Consider the following 20,134-nt stretch of genomic DNA (forward strand, 5'->3'; position numbering starts at 1 on the left):
GCCAGGGTGGTTAAGAGATGCTTACCTTCACGTGCCCATCAATCCAGCTTACCAAAGTTATTTAAGATTTGCAGTAGCTCTGGGAGACAAAATATACCATTTACAATATCGGGCACTCCCGTTTGGTATAGCAACTGCACCGAGAATTTTTACAAAGATCATAGCAGAGGTGATGGCACAGTTACACCGTCTGCAGATCCGAATCATTCCATACTTGGACGACCTGTTGATTCTGGCAGATTCAAAAGAAAAGTTATTGGCCGATTTGCACCTGACATGTCAGGTATTGTCAGACCTGGGTTGGCTATTAAACATAGAAAAATCAATGCTGAATCCCAGTCAGACAGTGCGGTATCTGGGGTTCAGGGTAGATTCGGTTCAGGAAATGACTTTTCTGCCAGCAGAGAAACAGGAAAAAATAAGACAGAGGGCATATTCTTTCAGAATAAAAAGCAGGGTATCGTTAAGAGACGCAACTTCCTTGTTGGGCCTTATGACCTCGACCATACCGGGAGTGGTATGGGCACAAGCACATACGAGAACATTACAGGAATGGTTCCTGCAACATTGGAAGCAGGGAAGAGTGCATCTCGACAAGAGGTTCACCTTATCGCAAGTAGTCAAGGACTCCCTATTGTGGTGGGAGGACCAGAGCAATCTCAATCAGGGCAGGATGTGGCATCCTCCTTCTACCATCCGAATATTCACAGATGCCAGTCTGTGGGGATGGGGAGCGCACTCAGATCTATGGCACGCTCAGGGAGTCTGGAGTCAGGGCATGTGCAGGGAATCATCGAATTTCAGGGAGCTCATGGCGGTAAAGCTGGCCTTGGCCCAATTAGCCCCCGACATAAAAGAGACACACGTTGTAATTCTCTCGGACAACATTGTGACAGTCTCTTACATTCGGAAACAAGGGGGAACCAGGGTAAAGAGGCTCAGAGACTTGGCCTTGGAGATTGCAGCTTGGGCAGAGCACAATCTAAAATCTCTAACTTCAGTTCATATAAAGGGCTCTCTAAATTTTTTGGCAGACCAATTAAGCCGACCCAAGTTGCTGGAAACAGAATGGGCATTAAACTCGGAGGTGTTCCACCAGATAGTACAAATGTGGGGGAGCCCGAGTGTGGACCTCTTTGCGTCCCCCAACAATGCAAAGACAGAGTTTTTCTTTTCCCTAGATCCAGCGTGTCCCATGGAAAGGCTGGATGCTCTAGCATTGCCATGGCCCAGGACTCTCCTTTATGCCTTCCCCCCGTTTTCACTGATTTCTCGTTCAATCTGGAAGATAAAGAAAGAGAAGGCCAGAGTTATATTCGTAGCGCCCTTTTGGCCACGAAGGATATGGTTCCCAGATTTGTGTATCCTGGCAGCACAGGGTCCTTGGTTTCTACCTCACAGGAAGGATTTGTTAATACAACAGGGGAGATTCCATCAGAGTCCAGAGAAGTTTTCCCTGGCAGCCTGGCTCTTGAATGGAGGGCGTTAAAGAAAAGGGGTTTTTCGAACAGAGTGATATCCACGATGATTTCATGTAGAAAGATTACTACGAGAAAGATTTACTGTAAATTTTGGAAAGTTTATTGTTCCTGGAAAATGAGAAAAAATTTAGTAGGGAACGATATTGCTACGATTTTGGAATTCTTACAGGATGGAGTGGATTTAGGTCTATCACCTAGTACATTAAGGGTTCAGGTTTCGGCCCTTTCCTTATTTTTGAATATTAAGATTGCCAGAGATTCGGCTATCATTGATTTCTTAAAGGCGGTATCTAGGGCTAGACCGATACCGACAAAATTTGTTCCCCCATGGGACCTAAATTTGGTCTTAAGGGCTTTAGCAAGAGATCCTTATGAACCCCTGAATAAGGCTTCTCTAAAGGCTCTGACGTTAAAAACTACTTTTATAGTCTCTGTCACATCAGCTAGGAGGGTTGGTGACATTCAAAATTTATCAATAAAGGATCCGTATATGCAGATATTTCCAGATAGGATCATATTCAGGACAGATCCAGCATACTTACCTAAAGTTAGTTCACGCTATCATAGGTCTCAAGAGATTATTATACCTTCCTTTTGTGATCCACCAAAGAATGATAGAGAAGCAGAATGGCACAGTTTAGACGTCAGGAGAGCGGTAATACAATATCTTGACAGGACAAGATCTTTTAGGAGATCAAATCATTTATTTGTTTCCTTTTCAAACACAAAGAAGGGTTTGGCGGTGTCGAAGGACACGATTGCCAGATGGCTCAGAGAGGTAATAGCTTCAGCCTATGTGCAGGAAGGACAGAGTGTGCCTAAGGGCATCAAGGCTCATTCGGTTAGATCACTTTCGACCTCGTGGGCTGAAAGGTCTGGTGCATCACTAGAGCAAATTTGTAAAGCGGCAATATGGAAGGACCAACACACATTTGTCAAGCATTACAGAGTGGACCTACTATCCAGCCAGGATTTGTCATTTGGTAGAAAAGTTCTTCAGAACATCATCCCTCCCTAAGGTAATTTATTTCTCGCTGGTCTCTCATGTTATGCAGCCATCCTGGAGGATGAGGAGAGAACTCTGGGTAGAACTTACCGGTAGCGGTATTTCTACGAATCCTCCAGGATGGCTACCTTAGTTCCCACCCGATGATGGTCTATTGTGGCCGGATTCAGGGGAATTAAGGTAGCGGCTGTTCGGAAGGTGATACTCTGCAATAACTGAGGTGTGTGGGTAGGCAGGGGCTTCTTATGCAAAAGTTTGTATCAGGGGTGTTTCCTTTGGGGGAGGAGCTAGGCTATCTCTCATGTTATGCAGCCATCCTGGAGGATTCGTAGAAATACCGCTACCGGTAAGTTCTACCCAGAGTTTTCTGGGATAGTATGGGTGACAGCTCCTCTTTAATGCTCTGCCTCTGAAGAAGTGGCTGTCTTAACCACTTAAGGACCGTAGGCTTTACCCCCCTTAAAGAGAAACTCCAACCTAGAATTGAACTTTATCCCAATCAGTAGCTGATACCCCCTTTTACTTGAGAAATATAATGATTTTCACAAACAGACCATCAGGGGGCGCTGTGTGACTGATTTTGTGCTGAAACCCCTCCCACAAGAAGCTTTGAGTACCGCGGTACTCTGGGCAAACTGCCACAATGTAACAATGTTCACAGACAGGGAATAGCTGCTTACAGCTGTCTCTAACAGCCAAAACAGCTAGGAGCAGCTACATAACCTGCCCACTGTAAAAATGTCACCATGTAATAAATGTCAAAATGCAAATCAGGGAGAGGAAAGATTTTACAATGAGCAAACACTGACTAAATCATTTATACATAATTATAATAAAAAATGAAGCACTTTTTTTTCACGGTTTATTGCTCGCTCATACAACCTACCACCTAAATGAATTTTGGCTCCTTTTCTTGTCATTAATAAAGCTTTCTTTTGGTGCTATTTGATTGCTGCTGCGATTTTTACTTTTTATTATATTCATCAAAAAAGACATGAATTTTGGCAAAAAAATGATTTTTTTTTAACTTTCTGTGCTGACATTTTTCAAATAAAGTAAAATTTCTGTGTACATGCAGCACGAAAAATGTGGACAAACATGTTTTTGATATAAAAAAACCCATTCAGCGTATATTTATTGGTTTGGGTAAAAGTTATAGCGTTTACAAACTATGGTGCAAAAAGTGAATTTTCCCATTTTCCAGCATCTCTGACTTTTCTGACCACCTGACATGTTTCACGAGGGGCTAGAATTCCAGGATAGTATAAATACCCCCCAAATGACCCCATTTTGGAAAGAAGACATCCCAAAGTATTCACTGAGAGGCATAGTGAGTTCATAGAAGATATTATTTTTTGTCACAAGTAAGCGGAAAATGACACATTGTAAAAAAAAAAAAAAAAGTTTCCATTTCTTCTAACTTGCGACAAAAAAAAATGAAATCTGCCACAGACTCACCATGCCCCTCTCTGAATACCTTGAAGTGTCTACTTTCCAAAATGGGGTCATTTGTGTGGTGTGTTTACTGTCCTGACATTTTGCGGGGTGCTAAATTGTAAGCACCCCTGTAAAGCCTAAAGGTGCTCATTGGACTTTGAGCCCCTTAACGCAGTTAGGCTGCAAAAAAAGTGCCACACATGTGGTATTGCCGTACTCAGGAGAAGTAGTGTAATGTGTTTTGGGGTGTATTTTTACACATACCCATGCTGGGTGGGAGAAATATCTCTGTAAATGACAATTGTTTGATTTTTTTTTTACACACAATTGTCCATTTACAGAGATATTTCTCCCACTCAGCATGGGTATGTGTAAAAATACACCCCAAAACACATTACACTAATTCTCCTGAGTGCGGTGATACCACATGTGTGGCACTTTTTTGCTCCCTAACTGCGCTAAGGGGCCCAAAGTCCAATGAGTACCTTTAGGATTTCACAGGTCATTTTTGTTTCAAGACTACTCCTCACGGTTTAGGGCCCCTACAATTCCAGGGCAGTATAGGAACCCCACAAATGACCCCATTTTAGAAAGAAGACACCCCAAGGTATTCCGTTAGGAGTATGGTGAGTTCATAGAAGTTTTTATTTTTTTGTCACAAGTTAGCGGAAATTGATTTTAATTTTTTTTTTGTCATTTTCCGCTAACTTGTGACAAAAAATAAAATCTTCTATGAACTCACTATACTCCTAACGGAATACCTTTGGGTGTCTTCTTTCTAGAATGGGGTCATTTGTGGGGTTCCTATACTGCCCTGGCATTTTAGGGGCCCTAAACCGTGAGGAGTAGTCTTGAAACCAAATGCCGCAAAATGACCTGTGAAATCCTAAAGGTACTCATTGGACTTTGGGCCCCTTAGCGTACTTAGGGTGTAAAAAAGTGCCACACATGTGGTTCCGCCGTACTCAGGAGAAGTAGTATAATGTATCCACTTAAATAATATTGACACGCGCTATGTCTATCTATTTTATTGATATCTTCAGCACTAATTTTCATTAAAACATAGAGAACACATACACTCATTCCAGTGTCAAAACACAATCATAAACATTCATCCCTAGAGAGGCCTCTCTTATATGATAAAAAAGAGAAAAAAGAAAAAAATGTTTCCTATGATTCCTCATAAAACACAGTCTTATAAAAAATTCCTTAAAATTAGGTATTAATTCATCAATAAATTGAATAGTCCGTTTTCCTCAGCAGATATATGATGGTAACCTCTAGTACATGCAGTAGATTATCCCAACTGCTCCTCCAATACACTTTACTAGTCCGTGCCAACCGGTTTATCACCTGCACCCAAATATAGTAATCTTGCACTCACGGTTTCCTCCTCAGATACTCCACCGTTTAGTCAGGTCCACTCAGGATCTCAATAGGATAGCCGTCGCGGCAATGAGACGGCTATCCTATTGAGATCCTGAGTGGACCTGACTAAACGGTGGAGTATCTGAGGAGGAAACCGTGAGTGCAAGATTACTATATTTGGGTGCAGGTGATAAACCGGTTGGCACGGACTAGTAAAGTGTATTGGAGGAGCAGTTGGGATAATCTACTGCATGTACTAGAGGTTACCATCATATATCTGCTTAGGAAAACGGACTATTCAATTTATTGATGAATTAATACCTAATTTTAAGGAATTTTTTATAAGACTGTGTTTTATGAGGAATCATAGGAAACATTTTTTTCTTTTTTCTCTTTTTTATCATATAAGAGAGGCCTCTCTAGGGATGAATGTTTATGATTGTGTTTTGACACTGGAATGAGTGTATGTGTTCTCTATGTTTTAATGAAAATTAGTGCTGAAGATATCAATAAAATAGATAGACATAGCGCGTGTCAGTATTATTTAAGTGGATATATTAAGCAATTTGGGGGTTAAGGGATCCCTCTACTTGTCACGCAGCTTGTTAGGAGATAGTGCTCCAGCGCCGGCTAGTGTTTTTTGTATAAAATATGGAGTAGTATAATGCGTTTTGGGGTGTATTTTTACACATACCCATGCTGGGTGGGAGAAATATCTCTGTAAATGACAATTGTTTGATTTTTTTTTTTTTACACACAATTGTCCATTTGGTTTCCAGACTACTCACGGTTTTGGGCCCCTAAAATGCCAGGGCAGTATAGGAACCCCACAAGTGACCCCATTTTAGAAAGAAGACACCCCAAGGTATTCCGTTAGGTGTATGGCGAGTTCATAGAAGATTTTATTTTTTGTTATCCTGATCTGATGGATAGGAGTGCTAGGGGGGTGACAGGAGGTGATTGATGGGTGTCTCAGGGGGTGGTTAGAAGGGAAAATAGATGCAATCAATGCAATGGGGAGGTGATCGGAAGGGGGTCTGGGGGGGATCTGAGTGATCAGGAGCCCACACGGGGCAAATTAGGGCCTGATCTGATGGGTAGGTGTGCTAGGGGGTGACAGGAGGTGATTGATGGGTGTCTCAAGGTGTGATTAGAGGGGGGAATAGATGCAAGCAGTGCACTGGCGAGGTGATCAGGGCTGGGGTCTGAGGGCGTTCTGAGGGTGTGGGTGGGTGATTGAGTGCCCTAGGGGCAGATAGGGGTCTAATCTGATGGGTAGCAGTGACTGGGGGTGATTGATGGGTAATTAGTGGGTGTTTAGGGTAGAGAACAGATGTAAACAATGCACTTGGGAGGTGATCTGACGTCGGATCTGCGGGCGATCTATTGGTGTGGGTGGGTGATCAGATTGCCCGCAAGGGGCAGGTTAGGGGCTGATTGATGGGTGGCAGTGACAGGGGGTGATTGATGGGTGGCAGTGACAGGGGGTGATTGATGGGTGATTGACAGGTGATCAGTGGGTTATTACAGGGAAGAACAGATGTAAATATTGCACTGGCGAATTGATAAGGGGGGGGGGGGGGGCTGAGGGCAATCTGAGCGTGTAGGCGGGTGATTCAGTGCCCGCAAGGGGCAGATTAGGGTCTGATCTGATGGGTAACAGTGACAGGTGGTGATAGGGGGTGATTGATGGGTAATTGATGGGTAATTAGTGGGTGTTTAGGGTAGAGAACTACAAAGTGTATTATACACTTTGTATGCGACGATCCGGGTGCTAGTAACCCGCTGGCGCTTCCGAACGGCCGGCAGGTTACAGCGCGAGGGGGCGGAGCCAGTCGCCGGCGGCCGATCGCGTCACGAATGACGCGATCGCGCCACCCAAGCCCGTACAAGGACCGCCGCCTCTGTGCATGCGGCGGTCCTTGCGGGATCCACTTTTCGGCCGCCCCTGTGCAGTGGGCGGTCGGTAAGTGGTTAAAGCATTAGGCCATGTTTATTTACATCACGTGATTCATGGACTTTTATCATGTTTGTCTGCTGTCGCTGGAACGTCCAAGTCGGTGTGTCTTCTGCTGGCATTAACGCTTTCGCTCACACTCTGCAGAGGGAGTCAGAGAAGCAGAGGCACTATGGGCAGCCAGTGAGCCGCCTCTCACATATGTGCAGGGGCGGTCCTAGCCTTTTTGCTGCCTAAGGGCAACTTGTGAGGATGGGGCCTATATTCAGCAATATAGACATTTTACAAAGATTCTCAAACGTTCTCACTATTGTGAATACATTTTAAATAACAAACAATTGTGAATTGTTGGTACATATCCTTTAACTGTATATAACTCATTTCTGAGTCCAAGCTTACATACCAGAAGCAGCCAGAGTTTGCCTCCAAGTCAGTAAATACTTCACTTCAGAAATGGTAACGTGAAAGATGGTGACATCTATAGCATGATTTTGTAGCTCTCAGGTCAGCCAACTGGTTACAATTGTACACTATCCATGATGAAGATTAGACACTGTTGTGTTTGTGGAAGATTAAAAAGTTTTAACATCTATTGTTTTAGTTGTTTTCAGTGTTTTAAAGAATGATCCAAAACACTTTTTAGCAATGCTGATTAAATGTAAACTGCTAATAATGTAAGTCCTGTGTGTTTATTGCCATATCCCACATCCTGAGCTGGTTTATTTTAGCTGGTCTGTGTTTGAGTCTTTTATGCAGATAAAGAAAGAAAGCTAGAACTTTATTAGTTGCCATGGCGAATAATCCTGCCTTTTTCTTTTTTTTAACCAGTATGTAGTGTAGCTTTTATTCAGTATTTAGTATGTACGTAACCTGCATGTCATTGCTGAACAAATGTTTACCAAATTGCAATATACAGAAAGAGCTCATCTGTCATCTGCTGAAAGTTCCAACCTCCACCAGCATAGACCACATCAGGGAATTGGTGTACAACAAGATAGGAAGGGATGAAAGCAAAATGGAGGCTATAGAGTGGTAAGTTCTACTTTGTCATCCATTTTTATTCCATCTTTAATTCTCTTTATTCCATCTCTAATTCCAACCTGTTTGTTTAACCACTTCTGTGCCACGTGGTTTTTTGCTGATCGGTGCTGCGTGGGCTCTCCAGCCCGCAGCACCGATCAGATAGCAGCCAGGCCGATCAGATTTCCCCCCCCCTTTTTTTCCCCACTAGGGGGATGTCCTGCTGGGGGGGTCTGATCGCCGCCGGCTGCTTGCGGGGGGGGGGAACTCATCAAAGCCCCCCTCCGCAGCGCTTCCTGGCCTCCTTCCCCTTCCCTCCCTCCCCCTGTGAGCGGCGCAGGACGGATTTCCGTCCTGCGCCTGATGGGATAGGCTTCAGCCTATCAGATGCCGGCGATCCCCGGCCAATCAGAGGCCGGGGATCGCTGATCTCCTCTACGGCGCTACTGCGCCGCAGCGCCGTATATATGTAAACACCGGGGAAGATCGGCGGCTCGCAGGGTGTTCACGGAGACACCCTCCGTGAACTGACATGGAACGGTCACTCATACGAGCGGCCGTTTCCATGGAATCCACTTCAGGATTCAGGGGCGTACTTAAGCGTACGCAGAATCCTGAAGTGGTTAAATTGCAAGTATGAGGACAGAAATACTGAAGCTGCCATTTACAGTCTTGGGAGCTTCATTACTTTTTGGATTGTTGACCTAGTCCTAGAACATGCATACAGAACAATAATGCAAACTTTTTAGACCTGCTTACACTAACCCACCCGTGTATGCAAAATTGCCATATGCAATTCACTTTTTCACCTGAGTTTTCTCCTAGGAGATAATTTTTCATTTTCTATTTTAAAATAATTTTCCAGCACTTTTTAACTAAACAAGTACCGAAAAGTAAATGAAAAAGTACTATCAAAATTATTTAGTCTTTTCATACTTTCTGGTGGTTTAAAATGCATTTTATTGGCACATTTAAAAATCTCACCTAGGAGAAAACTCAGGAGAAAAAGTTAATTGCATATGGGCCATAGTCTCCTAGATGTACCATATCTCAGTGACAGTTTACAGACAGAATAAAGTACTATCGGTTTGTGAAAGACGGGGCCATATTGTGCCTTGTTAATTATTGTTTTTCCTTTACACCTGAAACCGACTTAGTAGTTCTCAGAGGAACTTGACCTCCGGATGCAGAGAACGTAAAGACGTTCTAGCTGTAAAGGACAGTTATTTAATTTAAGATAAAGGTTAACTGTTTATTACATTCTGCAGATATATTTTTCCTTGCCAGAATACTATAACTGTATCTATATGATCTTTACAGTGCCTACCGTGTGTTAGTTTGGTGTCCGTGTCATTCTAACTATCCTCTGTGTTAATACTAAATCCTACTACCAATTACTGAATCTGAGAGCGCCTAAGCGCTTTGAGTCTTATGGGAGAAAAGCACTATAGAAATGTTATTGTTAATGCACGGTAGGTACTGCTGACGACAGTGGGGTGTGCGGGAATTCTGCATGGCACTGACAACACCAGTACAGAAAATGGATAGAAACCCAATAACTACTAGGGATGATTAGTGAGATCATTTCTTTCTAACTTGTGTATAAATTTAATTAAAATTGAACTCTACTTTGAACTGGACTAGTCAGATGCACTTCCTGTGGATTTGGACTGATAGAGTTGCAAGCTGTATACAGTGCACAAATGAGAGGGATATGGAGGCTGTCATATTTATTTCCTTTTAAGCAATACTAGTTGCTGGCTGTCCTGCTGATCATCTGTATCTAATACTTGAAGCCATAGACCCTGAACAAGCATGCAGCAGATCAGATGTTTCTGACATTATTGTCAGATCTGACTAGATTAGCTGCATGCTTGTTTCTGGTGGTATCCAGACATGACTGCAGCCAAAAAGACCAGCAGGGCTGCCAGGCAACTGGTATTGTTAACAGGAAATAAATATGGCAGCCCTCATATTTTTCTCACAACAGTTGTCCTTTACGTTTGCATGGCAGTCAGAAAAATGAACATCTCATTGACCATCTCTACTGACTACTTTGGCAGGTGGGGGGTGTTCAAAGATATAAATGCAGCATTCCCTTGGGGAATGGTGGACTAATTACTCCAGAGCAGAGGTCCTTCATAATGGGGAAGGGAGCTAACGGACAATTATGATGGGGTGGTGGCAGGAAGTTATGCACAACTGATACCAATCCATAGACCTCTGAGGAAAGGCCATGATGACCACCATTAGGAGTATGTGAAATATGATGATCGTTGGTGCAGAAGTCTTCTACATATATCTGTTTGGTAGGTAGACGGGGTGTAGGTAGAAGGGAAACTCTTTGAGTATGGAAAGCTATAGACACACACACTCTCTCGTTTTCTATAATGCAAAACATTACATCATCCTCTTTTATGTGCTGTATTGTCTCATTAGGTTTGACCTACTAAGTGAAGAATCAGTGCCTGTAGCAGACTCCATTGTTGCCGCACTTGCTAAGCATCTGGAAATTATACTTTCTTTTGGTAGGTCATTTTATATTTTTTTAACAAAAAGCACTAATTGCTGTTGCTTTTTATGCATACATTTTATTTATTTATTTGTTTTGCATTTTTGTCACCATCCGGTGTAAGTTCTTCCCCAGTTCAGCCTACAGGTTTTTTCACCTCAAGGACGGAAGCCATTTTCTCCTGTCAGCACTCCTCCTATTCATTCACCAATCACTTTATCACTACTCATCACACGTAAATGATCTATATCTTGTTTGTTTGTTTTTTTGCCACAAATTAAGCTTTTTGTGGGCGATACTTGTTTTCAGTAATTACTTTATTTTGTATGCATTTTATAGGAAAATACAAAAAAAGAAAAAAATACACTATTTCTCCAATTCCATCCCCTATAGTTTTCAAGTAAACAATGCTACTATAAATAAAACCCACCCATTGTATTTGCCCATTAGCCCCGGCTATCACAACAGTTAAAATATTTTCCTAGTACAATGGATGGCACTAATATATTATTTGGAAATAAAGGTGTATTTTTTTGTGTGTGTCCCATCAATTGTAAGCCTGTATGTACTAAAATAACAGCAATATAACCTCATGACATACATATAAAAAAAAAAAAAAAAGCTAAAGCAACTATTTATGGATTTTATTTTTTAAACTTCTGTTTGCTTGGTAACTGGGGTGGGAGGAGGGAACGGGATTACTTATAATATTTTTTAATCAGTTTATCTGGAACATTATGGAATTGCCAGTTATTGCTAACCAGTAACTGGCACAGGATGTGATGGGTCCATAAGTCAAAACATGCCTGAGTAATTGCTGAATAAGAGCTAGCAATGTCAGATCTATGCCCACTTTGCTGGCTCATCTTCAACCTGTAACATGCGTAGTACAAACATGTAAGAATTCATGATAACTAAGACCCCAGATTTTAACTTCGCTGTATGGATAGCAGTGGTTCCTGGATGACTGATTTGTATGAAAGCACTTGCGTTAGCCATGCAAGTGTGCAAAAATCTTAACTGACTTTGCTATGTACCATTAGTACTACACATACAATGAATTACCTTATACAGTTGTTTTCTGTTCAGCTTTGATTGAAAAAACTAGCCAACAATGGGGTATTCATAAAAAGTGGCCCACAAGTGGGGTCATTTTTAGAAAGGGGAGAAAATGTCAGTAACAACACCCCCATGAACACACCCAGAGCTAGAAAATCTGGCTCCTCTCAGGTTTAGCAGAAGGCTTTTTTATTTGTTTTAAGTACAGGCTTGTCTCCAAATGGACTAGAATCCAAGGGAAGGTTTATGGTAACATCATGAATTTCCCTGTTTTCTCCTCAGTACACAAACATGTTGTTTTTCATCTAAAGTACTTCTTATTTTCCACCATTTTAGGTCCTGGAGAACGAGACATGATCGTGATGAGAAATGATATTGGCATTAGACATCCTTCTGGACATTTAGAATGCAAGAATATAAGCTTGGTTGTATATGGAGATGTGAATGGCTACTCTGCTATGGCAAAAACTGTGGGCTACCCTACTGCTATTGCTGCTAAAATGGTTTTGGATGGTAAGTAGTTTGATTTGTACTGCAATACTGACAAATGAAAGGTTAATGGATCATAAGACTAAAAGTGGGGGACTGAGCTGCTTCTGAGTGGAAGGGTTTAACCTCCTTAGCGGTAACCCCGTGCTGGACATGGGGTAAGCCGCCGGAGGGTGCCGCTCAGGCCCTGCTGGGCCGATTTTCATAATTTTTTTTTTTTTGCTGGACGCAGCTAGCACTTTGCTAGCTGCGCCAGCACTCTGATCGCCGCCGGCCCGTGCCCGATCGCCGCTATCTGTTGCGGCGCGCGGCCCCAGACCCCGTGCGCTGCCTGGCCAATCAGTGCCAGGCAGCGCCGAGGGGTGGATCGGGACTCCCAATGACGTCGGTGACGTCATCCCGCACCGTCGCCATGGCGGCGGGGGAAGCCCTCCAGGAAATCCCATTCTTTGAACGGGATTTCCTGATCGGAGATCGCCGAAGGCGATCGAAGCGGGCGGGGGATGCCGCTGAGCAGCGGCTATCATGTAGCGAGCCCTGGGCTCGCTACATGATTTAAAAAAAAAAATAAAACTGCTGCGCTGCCCCCTGGCGGAATTTTTCATACCGCCAGGGGGGTTAATGGAACATTTTCTGCATTGGGACCCCTAGACGCTTATGTTCAGGGTTGTCACAGGTTTCATTGTGGTTATGTGAAAGATAAATCAAAAGATGCTTAGGTCTGAACAAGAACAACTTGAACAGGAAAGTTGTTTTATAGGAGAGCAAGTCGATACAAAGGTTCGATGAAGTCCTCTAAACTAGACTTGACTAGTAAATAAGACAATATTCAACTATTCAACACTTTATCCTTTTTGTTCAACTACTCATACCCAACTAAAGGCATTCCCCCGATCGTCCTGTTTTAATGACTTGAACCTCTGAAATTGCAGCAGTGACATTACACTGGGGCTTCCACTTGAGGGCCTTATTTAATTGCAGGAGATAAAATACTGCATGCGAGTCTACTATCTCCCCTGCAACACACACAAGTTAGCAGTTGATACAATTGTTAGTTTTTTTTTAAAAGATTCTTTATTTAAAGTTTTACACAGAACATATAGAAAGTATGATATTAATACAAGGGAACTGTAGGTGGTACACCTGGTTACATTGATGACAGATTTTCATATACTATAGGTCAACCAGCTGCGTTGACTTCTAAAGTCCATAACCAAGTGAGTAGAATAAACGAACATATCCCTTTATAACCACTAATTGAAAGAATAACAAGTATTTTAACATATTGAAAACTTTACTTAAGCTAAGAAGGTTGCACATGTCTGCCACTCATGTGCGCTTAACTATATGATCGGAGTTAGATTATAAGAATTTTTTATCAGCACCAAGAGGAACCTGAGGCCCTGTGGGATCATACACTCAAGTGGTCCCCTTGACGTAGATCTATTATCTCTGACATAGTAACTGATTTTCAATTCGTAGAATCAATAAAATAGTACGTATACGTATATATTACCTATGTAGTATAGATATGAATGCACGCCAAGTGCACTCAATGTATACTGCTAATGCCATTATTTGACCCACTGGTTGAGATATGTATTCAGATGCGTATTTGGGTCTATAGTATGTAATCTAATGCTGGCAATAACAAAACCAGAAAGGTAGGAAAACAGGTGGGGAAGATGAAGAGAGAAAAAGAGGTGTAGGATAGATTATAAAGAAGCGAGTTTCAATTTCGACCCATCGCAGCCCAGACAGCGATCACATACACTGAAGTTATTATTATCGTTTAATGATAGAAAGGGGAAGTATAAATTCCTTCAATATGATATATTCTGGTAGTTTCAGACTATATCTCCATATTCCTGTGTAATCCACCATACATCCCATGGCCTCCAGATCTCATTGAATTTGCCTAGTGTATCATTTAGACGAGCCGTGAGCTCTTCTAATCTCTTAACCTCCAAAATTTCGTTAATCAAAGCATCTTTAGTTGGTGGTTTTGGAGAGCGCCAATGTTTGGCTATCAAACGTTTAGCAGTGTTTAAAATAATACCCGAGAGCTTACTGGCTTTACGTGTTTGTCCTGGGTATGGATATCCCAATAGCATATTTAAAGGATTACACTCTAATTGTGTTTCCAGGATTTCACTCAGAATATTTTTAACCTTGTTCCAAAAGGGGATTATACGAGTGCAATCCCAGAATATATGATATATGCTGCCTCGCGTTTTCTGGCATCGCCAGCAGGAGCTAGGGATGGTTGGGTTCCATTTGTTGATAACCTCTGGAGTTCTATACCATAAGAAAAGGACCTTATAGTAAGTCTCCTTATGCGTTGTACATATGGCTAGTAGAGAAGAAGCATTCCAAAGTCTTTTCCACATAGGGGGTGTAATATCGATAGATAAATATTGTGAACATTTTGTCATATATCTATGAGTGAATGTGTCAGCTAGTGGGGTGGCTAATATTTGATATATCATTGAGATGAGATGAGGTTGAGTATGGCCCTTTGCGCATAGCATCTCAAAAGATGTGGGTGTCTCGAATGACCATGATCCACTTAGGGAGTGTATAAAATGTCTAATTTGGTGATAATTATAAAGCATCAATGACGATAGCTTAAATTTCACCTTTGCTTGTTCTGGAGTGTACATGGTTTTAGTTAAAGGATCTATTAAGTGTCTTAATTGGAAGACTCCCTCTTTTAACCACTGTTTTACAAAGTAGGGTATGGAGCTATTAGGTAGGTCAGGATGAAACAGTATATTGGTTAGCGTGGATGTTTGAGATGTTAAACCAAATTTTTTACTACTGTATGACCAGATATATTTAGTGAATTGTATTGTCTTCAGTAGGAGGGTATGTACTAGGTTGGCGTTCCATAAAAGAGAGCATGGGTGTATTGGTGCTAGCCATATTTTCTCGATCTCCATCCATTTAGTATATGCATAGTAATGGGTCCATGGCACCACCTGACGTAGGTGGGCAGCCAGATAATATTTGATGATGTCTGGTAGCCCAAGACCTCCATGTTCCTTCCGAGTGATCATAACAGAGTTGGGTATTCTATGAAATTTCGAGGCCCAGATATATTGTAGTATATGTCTCTGTAGGGAGCGTAACGAGCTCATTGGGATCCTAACTGGGAGGGTCTCAAATAGGTACAATAGTTTAGGGAGAATAGTCATTGATACACTGTAGATTCTCCCCAAGAAGGATAATTTGAGAGGGGACCATTTAGTAAGCAATTGTCTAATTTCTACAAAAAGGGAGGGGAAACTGTTAGTATATAGTGAATCATAGTCCGAGGTAAGTTTAATCCCCAAGTATTTCAGCGATGTGGAGCACCATTTATAGGTTAACCTGTTTTGTAATAGGGTGAGCTTATCTGGAGTAATATTAATAGGGAGGGCTTCTGTTTTAGTGGTGTTCACTTTGTATCCAGACAGGTCCCCAAATTGACGTAGGAGCTTATGCAGATTCGGGAGTGTGATATGCAAATTTGTAAGAGTAAGGAGAATATCGTCTGCAAATAGTGACAATTTGTACTGCTTATGACCTATTTGTATACCAGAGATATCAGGTGAATTTCGTACAGCGGAAGCCAGAGGTTCTATGCAGAGAACAAAAAAGTAAAGGTGAAAGGGGGCATCCCTGCCATGTGCCATTCTTAATGGGGAATTTAACAGAGGTAGCATGTGGTAAGCGTACTTGAGCTGAGGGAGCAGAGTATAAAAACCGTAATGCCTGTAGAAATGGGCCTTGGAAGCCTAGATATTGTAAAAGATGAAACATATATGGCCACAATTGTTAGTTCAACACTCCCAATGCCTGTGCAATTTCAACCTCACCTGGCACACTTATCTTATTGATTTTAGGTAAGATCCTGGGTGATTCCTTTTTCTTCTGTGGAGCTGTCTTCAGGAACAGGCATCACGAATTGCCTCAAATGCTTTTTGGAATTTTCTATTTGTAATAAATTGTAAACAAATGTCATAGCTCCATGGCCCTCCTCCATCTTTCCCAAGCCTCTTTAACCCCTTCTCCTCCATTCAGAATGTTAATGCCAGAATGGTCGAGCCAGATCATGGGCTGCTCTGTAACCTGACTATCTGGCTGGTATGGTACCTGGCTGGTATGGTCCATGACATGGGGGAACAGAGGAATAGAAACCAGTGGAGATGGTTCATGACCTGTGCAACCAATGCAAGGTGTGAATTTCTGGTTAGTCTCCTGGCAACAGTATCCCAAACAAAGTAGCATTTCCATGACTGCAGCAAAGTGCCATTTGAGCTTACTTTTAGTTTTGACATTTTTAGCTGCCTACAGGTTGAAATGAAAAGAAATGGGTAAGAAGACTTGTGCCTCACAGATCTTTAGTCTTGATGTTTATGACAAGTTTATAATAATATAATATAAAAAGTATAAATGGCAAATGTTAGCATGACTGAATGGCCATTCTAATGGCACTACATGGAGGTCTCTAAGTAGTACAATAGTTACACTGCAATGATGAATACATCCTGTTTCTTTAACTACAGCCTTAGATGTCCCTATCTGCCAGCAAAAGTGATTCCAGTAGAAAAATGTTATTAGTTTTATTATTGATATTTGTGTTTAACCACATTATCCCCACTACAGTATATCTACGTCCTTTGTGACTTCATCTAAGCCACGAGTCAGTAGCTATACGTCTTGTAGAAGAAGCAGTGCTGTGCAGGATTGGGCTTGCTCCTGTGCACATTTCTGGCACTATCTGATTCAGCACTAACTGGTAAATGGGGATATATGTTTCCTGAGCCAATGAGATTGATTTTTACCATTAAAAATATTTTTATTTTCTCAGTTCATACTGAAAAATACACTCTGTAGCATTATTTCAGAATCAAATATCTTCACCATAAATTGTGACAGGAACATAATCTAAGTTTTGTGATAAGCAGTAAGAATAGCCAAACAAAATTTGTGTTTTTTTTATATCTACAGTAGCACTTTTTATTTTTGAACTGGGATTGATAAAACGGAGAAATAATGTTTTTTCTATTTTTTTTCCCTTGTCTTCCCATTAAAATTCAAAACAAAATTGTTCGAGGGATAAAATGGCATACAATGAAAGCAGAGTTTTTCTTAAAAAAATATGTATTTCATTTCTGTGTAATAATTAGGGATAAAGTTATTGCTGATTGAATAAGGACCTAGCTAAACTGTCAAAACTGCTCCAGTCCATAAGTGGGAAACAAGGTCTGGATGCGAGGTGGTTAATGATGTATTCATGTCTGTTTACTTTCAGGTGAGATTGATGGGAAAGGTTTGGTTATTCCGTTGACTAAGAATATCTATGCACCGATCCTAGAACGAGTTAAAGAAGAAGGCATTTTCTATAATTCAAAAAGCACCTTTGCACTATAACTGCCAGCAAGAAGCCCAGATGAGGAGGATACACAAGTGTGTCCAATTCACATACAACTACAGAGGATATGTCTTAAAACCACAGCTAAAAGAAAAGCAAAGAAAGAGAATAACTGCTATTGAATATATTCTGTAAACACAGAATATGAATGTGTTATTCATATGAAAACACTAGTCATAAGCCAAATTACAAATACACCTGAATTTGAAGATAAAACTATCACTGAGTGCTCAGGCAAATTTGTACTATTAAAGATATGGGTCAGTTTCCTTTTACAAACAGTAAAATATGTTTTTCAGCTCAAAAACTCTTCATTAATGGATATAGATACTTCTACTGATCATAAAATATGGTTTTTTTTTTAGCCTAGTGAGTTATTATAGAAGTCTCAGGGCTCTGCTTGCAGCTAACTGAGATAGCGAACATTGGGGCCTTATCTGTGCAGATGGAGGAAGTGATGGTGTTGGATGCCATGGCTGCTTCCTCTAGCCACTAGAGGGCACAGTGTGGTAGACAGATTGTATGTTACCCTGAATTAAAGTATGATGAAACTCAAAATTAAATTTTTTGCTCTAAAACATTAAACACAGTAAAAGACAAAAATATGAATTAGTATGAGACTTGTCTAATGTCATTTGAAGGCATATTTACAGTTCCCTGAAGCTAATTAATAACATTGCTAGTATCAGGATGAGTGATCACATAAAGGTGAGGAGCACACTTACCAGAATCGCACGCGTTTATCTGCATATAATGTAAGTCTATACAACATTTGTGTATAATGTGTATTTTAAATTGCTACGCAATTTCCATTTTACCACATACTATATGCAAATCGCAAACTTAATACAACTCAATTCAATCTGGTAATTCTTGGATGACAACAGCAATCTTTATCAATTAGTTTTTGAGTGAAGTGAAAAAGTTTGAGTATTAACCCTTCCATCAACTTGGAAAGCAATGATATATGTTTTTAGCTATTATTACTGTACTTTTATTCTGTGTTTAATGTTTTAAATCATAATGGCATTTGAGTTTTGTCTTACTTTAAGGTGTGTAGATATGCACTGTAACTGTTAGCCTGCAGGCATTGGGGCTCAATCCCTAGGACTACAATTCTAGACACCAGCTTGTACAGACATATCCCTTGGCTACAACTAAGTGACATGTAATGTTGCTTTGGGGAGTCGAAGATGTGTGGATGACAGCAAGCCGCATGATAGAGAGTGTTCAGCCATTGCTGTCGCTTAAACTTCTGATTATACCAAATCTTAATGTGACATTGGAGGATTCCTGTACACACACTGAAATCTTTCGTTGAGAAAGCCCCAGGCGGCCACGTTGGCCAAGTTCAGTCTAGTGTGTGTACTAAAAATCTCTATACAATGAATTGTGCGCTCTATAGTGCATATATAATAACATACAATATGTGATTGTGAACATCCAGCTAGGCAGCTCGAATCCTCACACAAGTCCACCTGAAAAAATATATATATATTGGATCGCAGTCCTTTTTCACCAAAGATATAGTGCATCAGTTATACAATCCCACGGATGCTGCGCTCAATAATGTCCACCAGCCTCCAGCTTCCCTGTGCCTTTATGCTCCGTTATACACATAAAAGAAAAAAACAAAAACATAGCGTGACTCTGTGTGTGTATGTATATATATATATATATATATATATATATATATATATAATATGTATAACACCACCATGTGTAATTCAAATCCACTGTGAACCCGCCACACACTCAGAATCCAGAGCTTCTCACCCTCTGTAATAGCTGCCAAATCACAGACAGCCAATGCGCTTAATCACCAGTGATTATTCCATACTTCATCCACCAAATATTACTGCATCAAACACTGGGACACCTAGCCTCTCACCATCTATAGATGCTGCCAAGTTATAGGACAGCTATAGCGTATGATAGGATCCAGGCCCCTGATGAGTACGTGATACGAAACTCGTTGGACGGAGCCTAAAGACGTGGACTACAGCTGGCTTATGGATGTTACATGCTTGTTTTAAATGGGATAATGTGAGTGCACTACTTTTTACTTTTTATATTAAAGCAACATTTTTACGCTATGGAGACTCCCTTTTAGTCATTAGGTTGGTGCTTGGTGGAGTACAAGTAATATGGAGATGGTGCAATAAGCATAGATGGATGAGAAGATGTATTAAGCCTGGATCTTATTATAGGCCTGGATCCTATCATACGCTATAGCTGTCCTATAACTTGGCAGCATCTATAGATGGTGAGAGGCTAGGTGTCCCAGTGTTTGATGCAGCGATATTTGGTGGAGGAAGTATGGAATAATCACTGGTGATTAAGCGCATGGGCTGTCTGTGATTTGGTAGCTATTACAGAGGGTGAG

General features: G+C 41.2%; 1 protein-coding gene across 1 annotated transcript in view; it reads left to right on the top strand.

The window, feature by feature from the left end:
- AASS (aminoadipate-semialdehyde synthase) overlaps positions 1 to 19,411 on the top strand; it is a 113,410-nt gene extending 93,999 nt beyond the window's left edge. Inside the window, exons 21-24 of the mRNA XM_068276395.1 lie at positions 8,166 to 8,281; positions 10,709 to 10,797; positions 12,177 to 12,353; positions 17,629 to 19,411. Coding sequence (XP_068132496.1) covers positions 8,166 to 8,281; positions 10,709 to 10,797; positions 12,177 to 12,353; positions 17,629 to 17,747 — 501 coding nt within the window. The 3' untranslated portion in view covers positions 17,748 to 19,411. The remainder of the gene's footprint in view (positions 1 to 8,165; positions 8,282 to 10,708; positions 10,798 to 12,176; positions 12,354 to 17,628) is intronic.
- The last annotated feature ends 723 nt before the right edge of the window (positions 19,412 to 20,134 follow it).

Source organism: Hyperolius riggenbachi, chromosome 3 (assembly GCF_040937935.1).
Source record: "Hyperolius riggenbachi isolate aHypRig1 chromosome 3, aHypRig1.pri, whole genome shotgun sequence".
Classification (NCBI taxonomy): Eukaryota; Metazoa; Chordata; class Amphibia; order Anura; family Hyperoliidae; genus Hyperolius; species Hyperolius riggenbachi.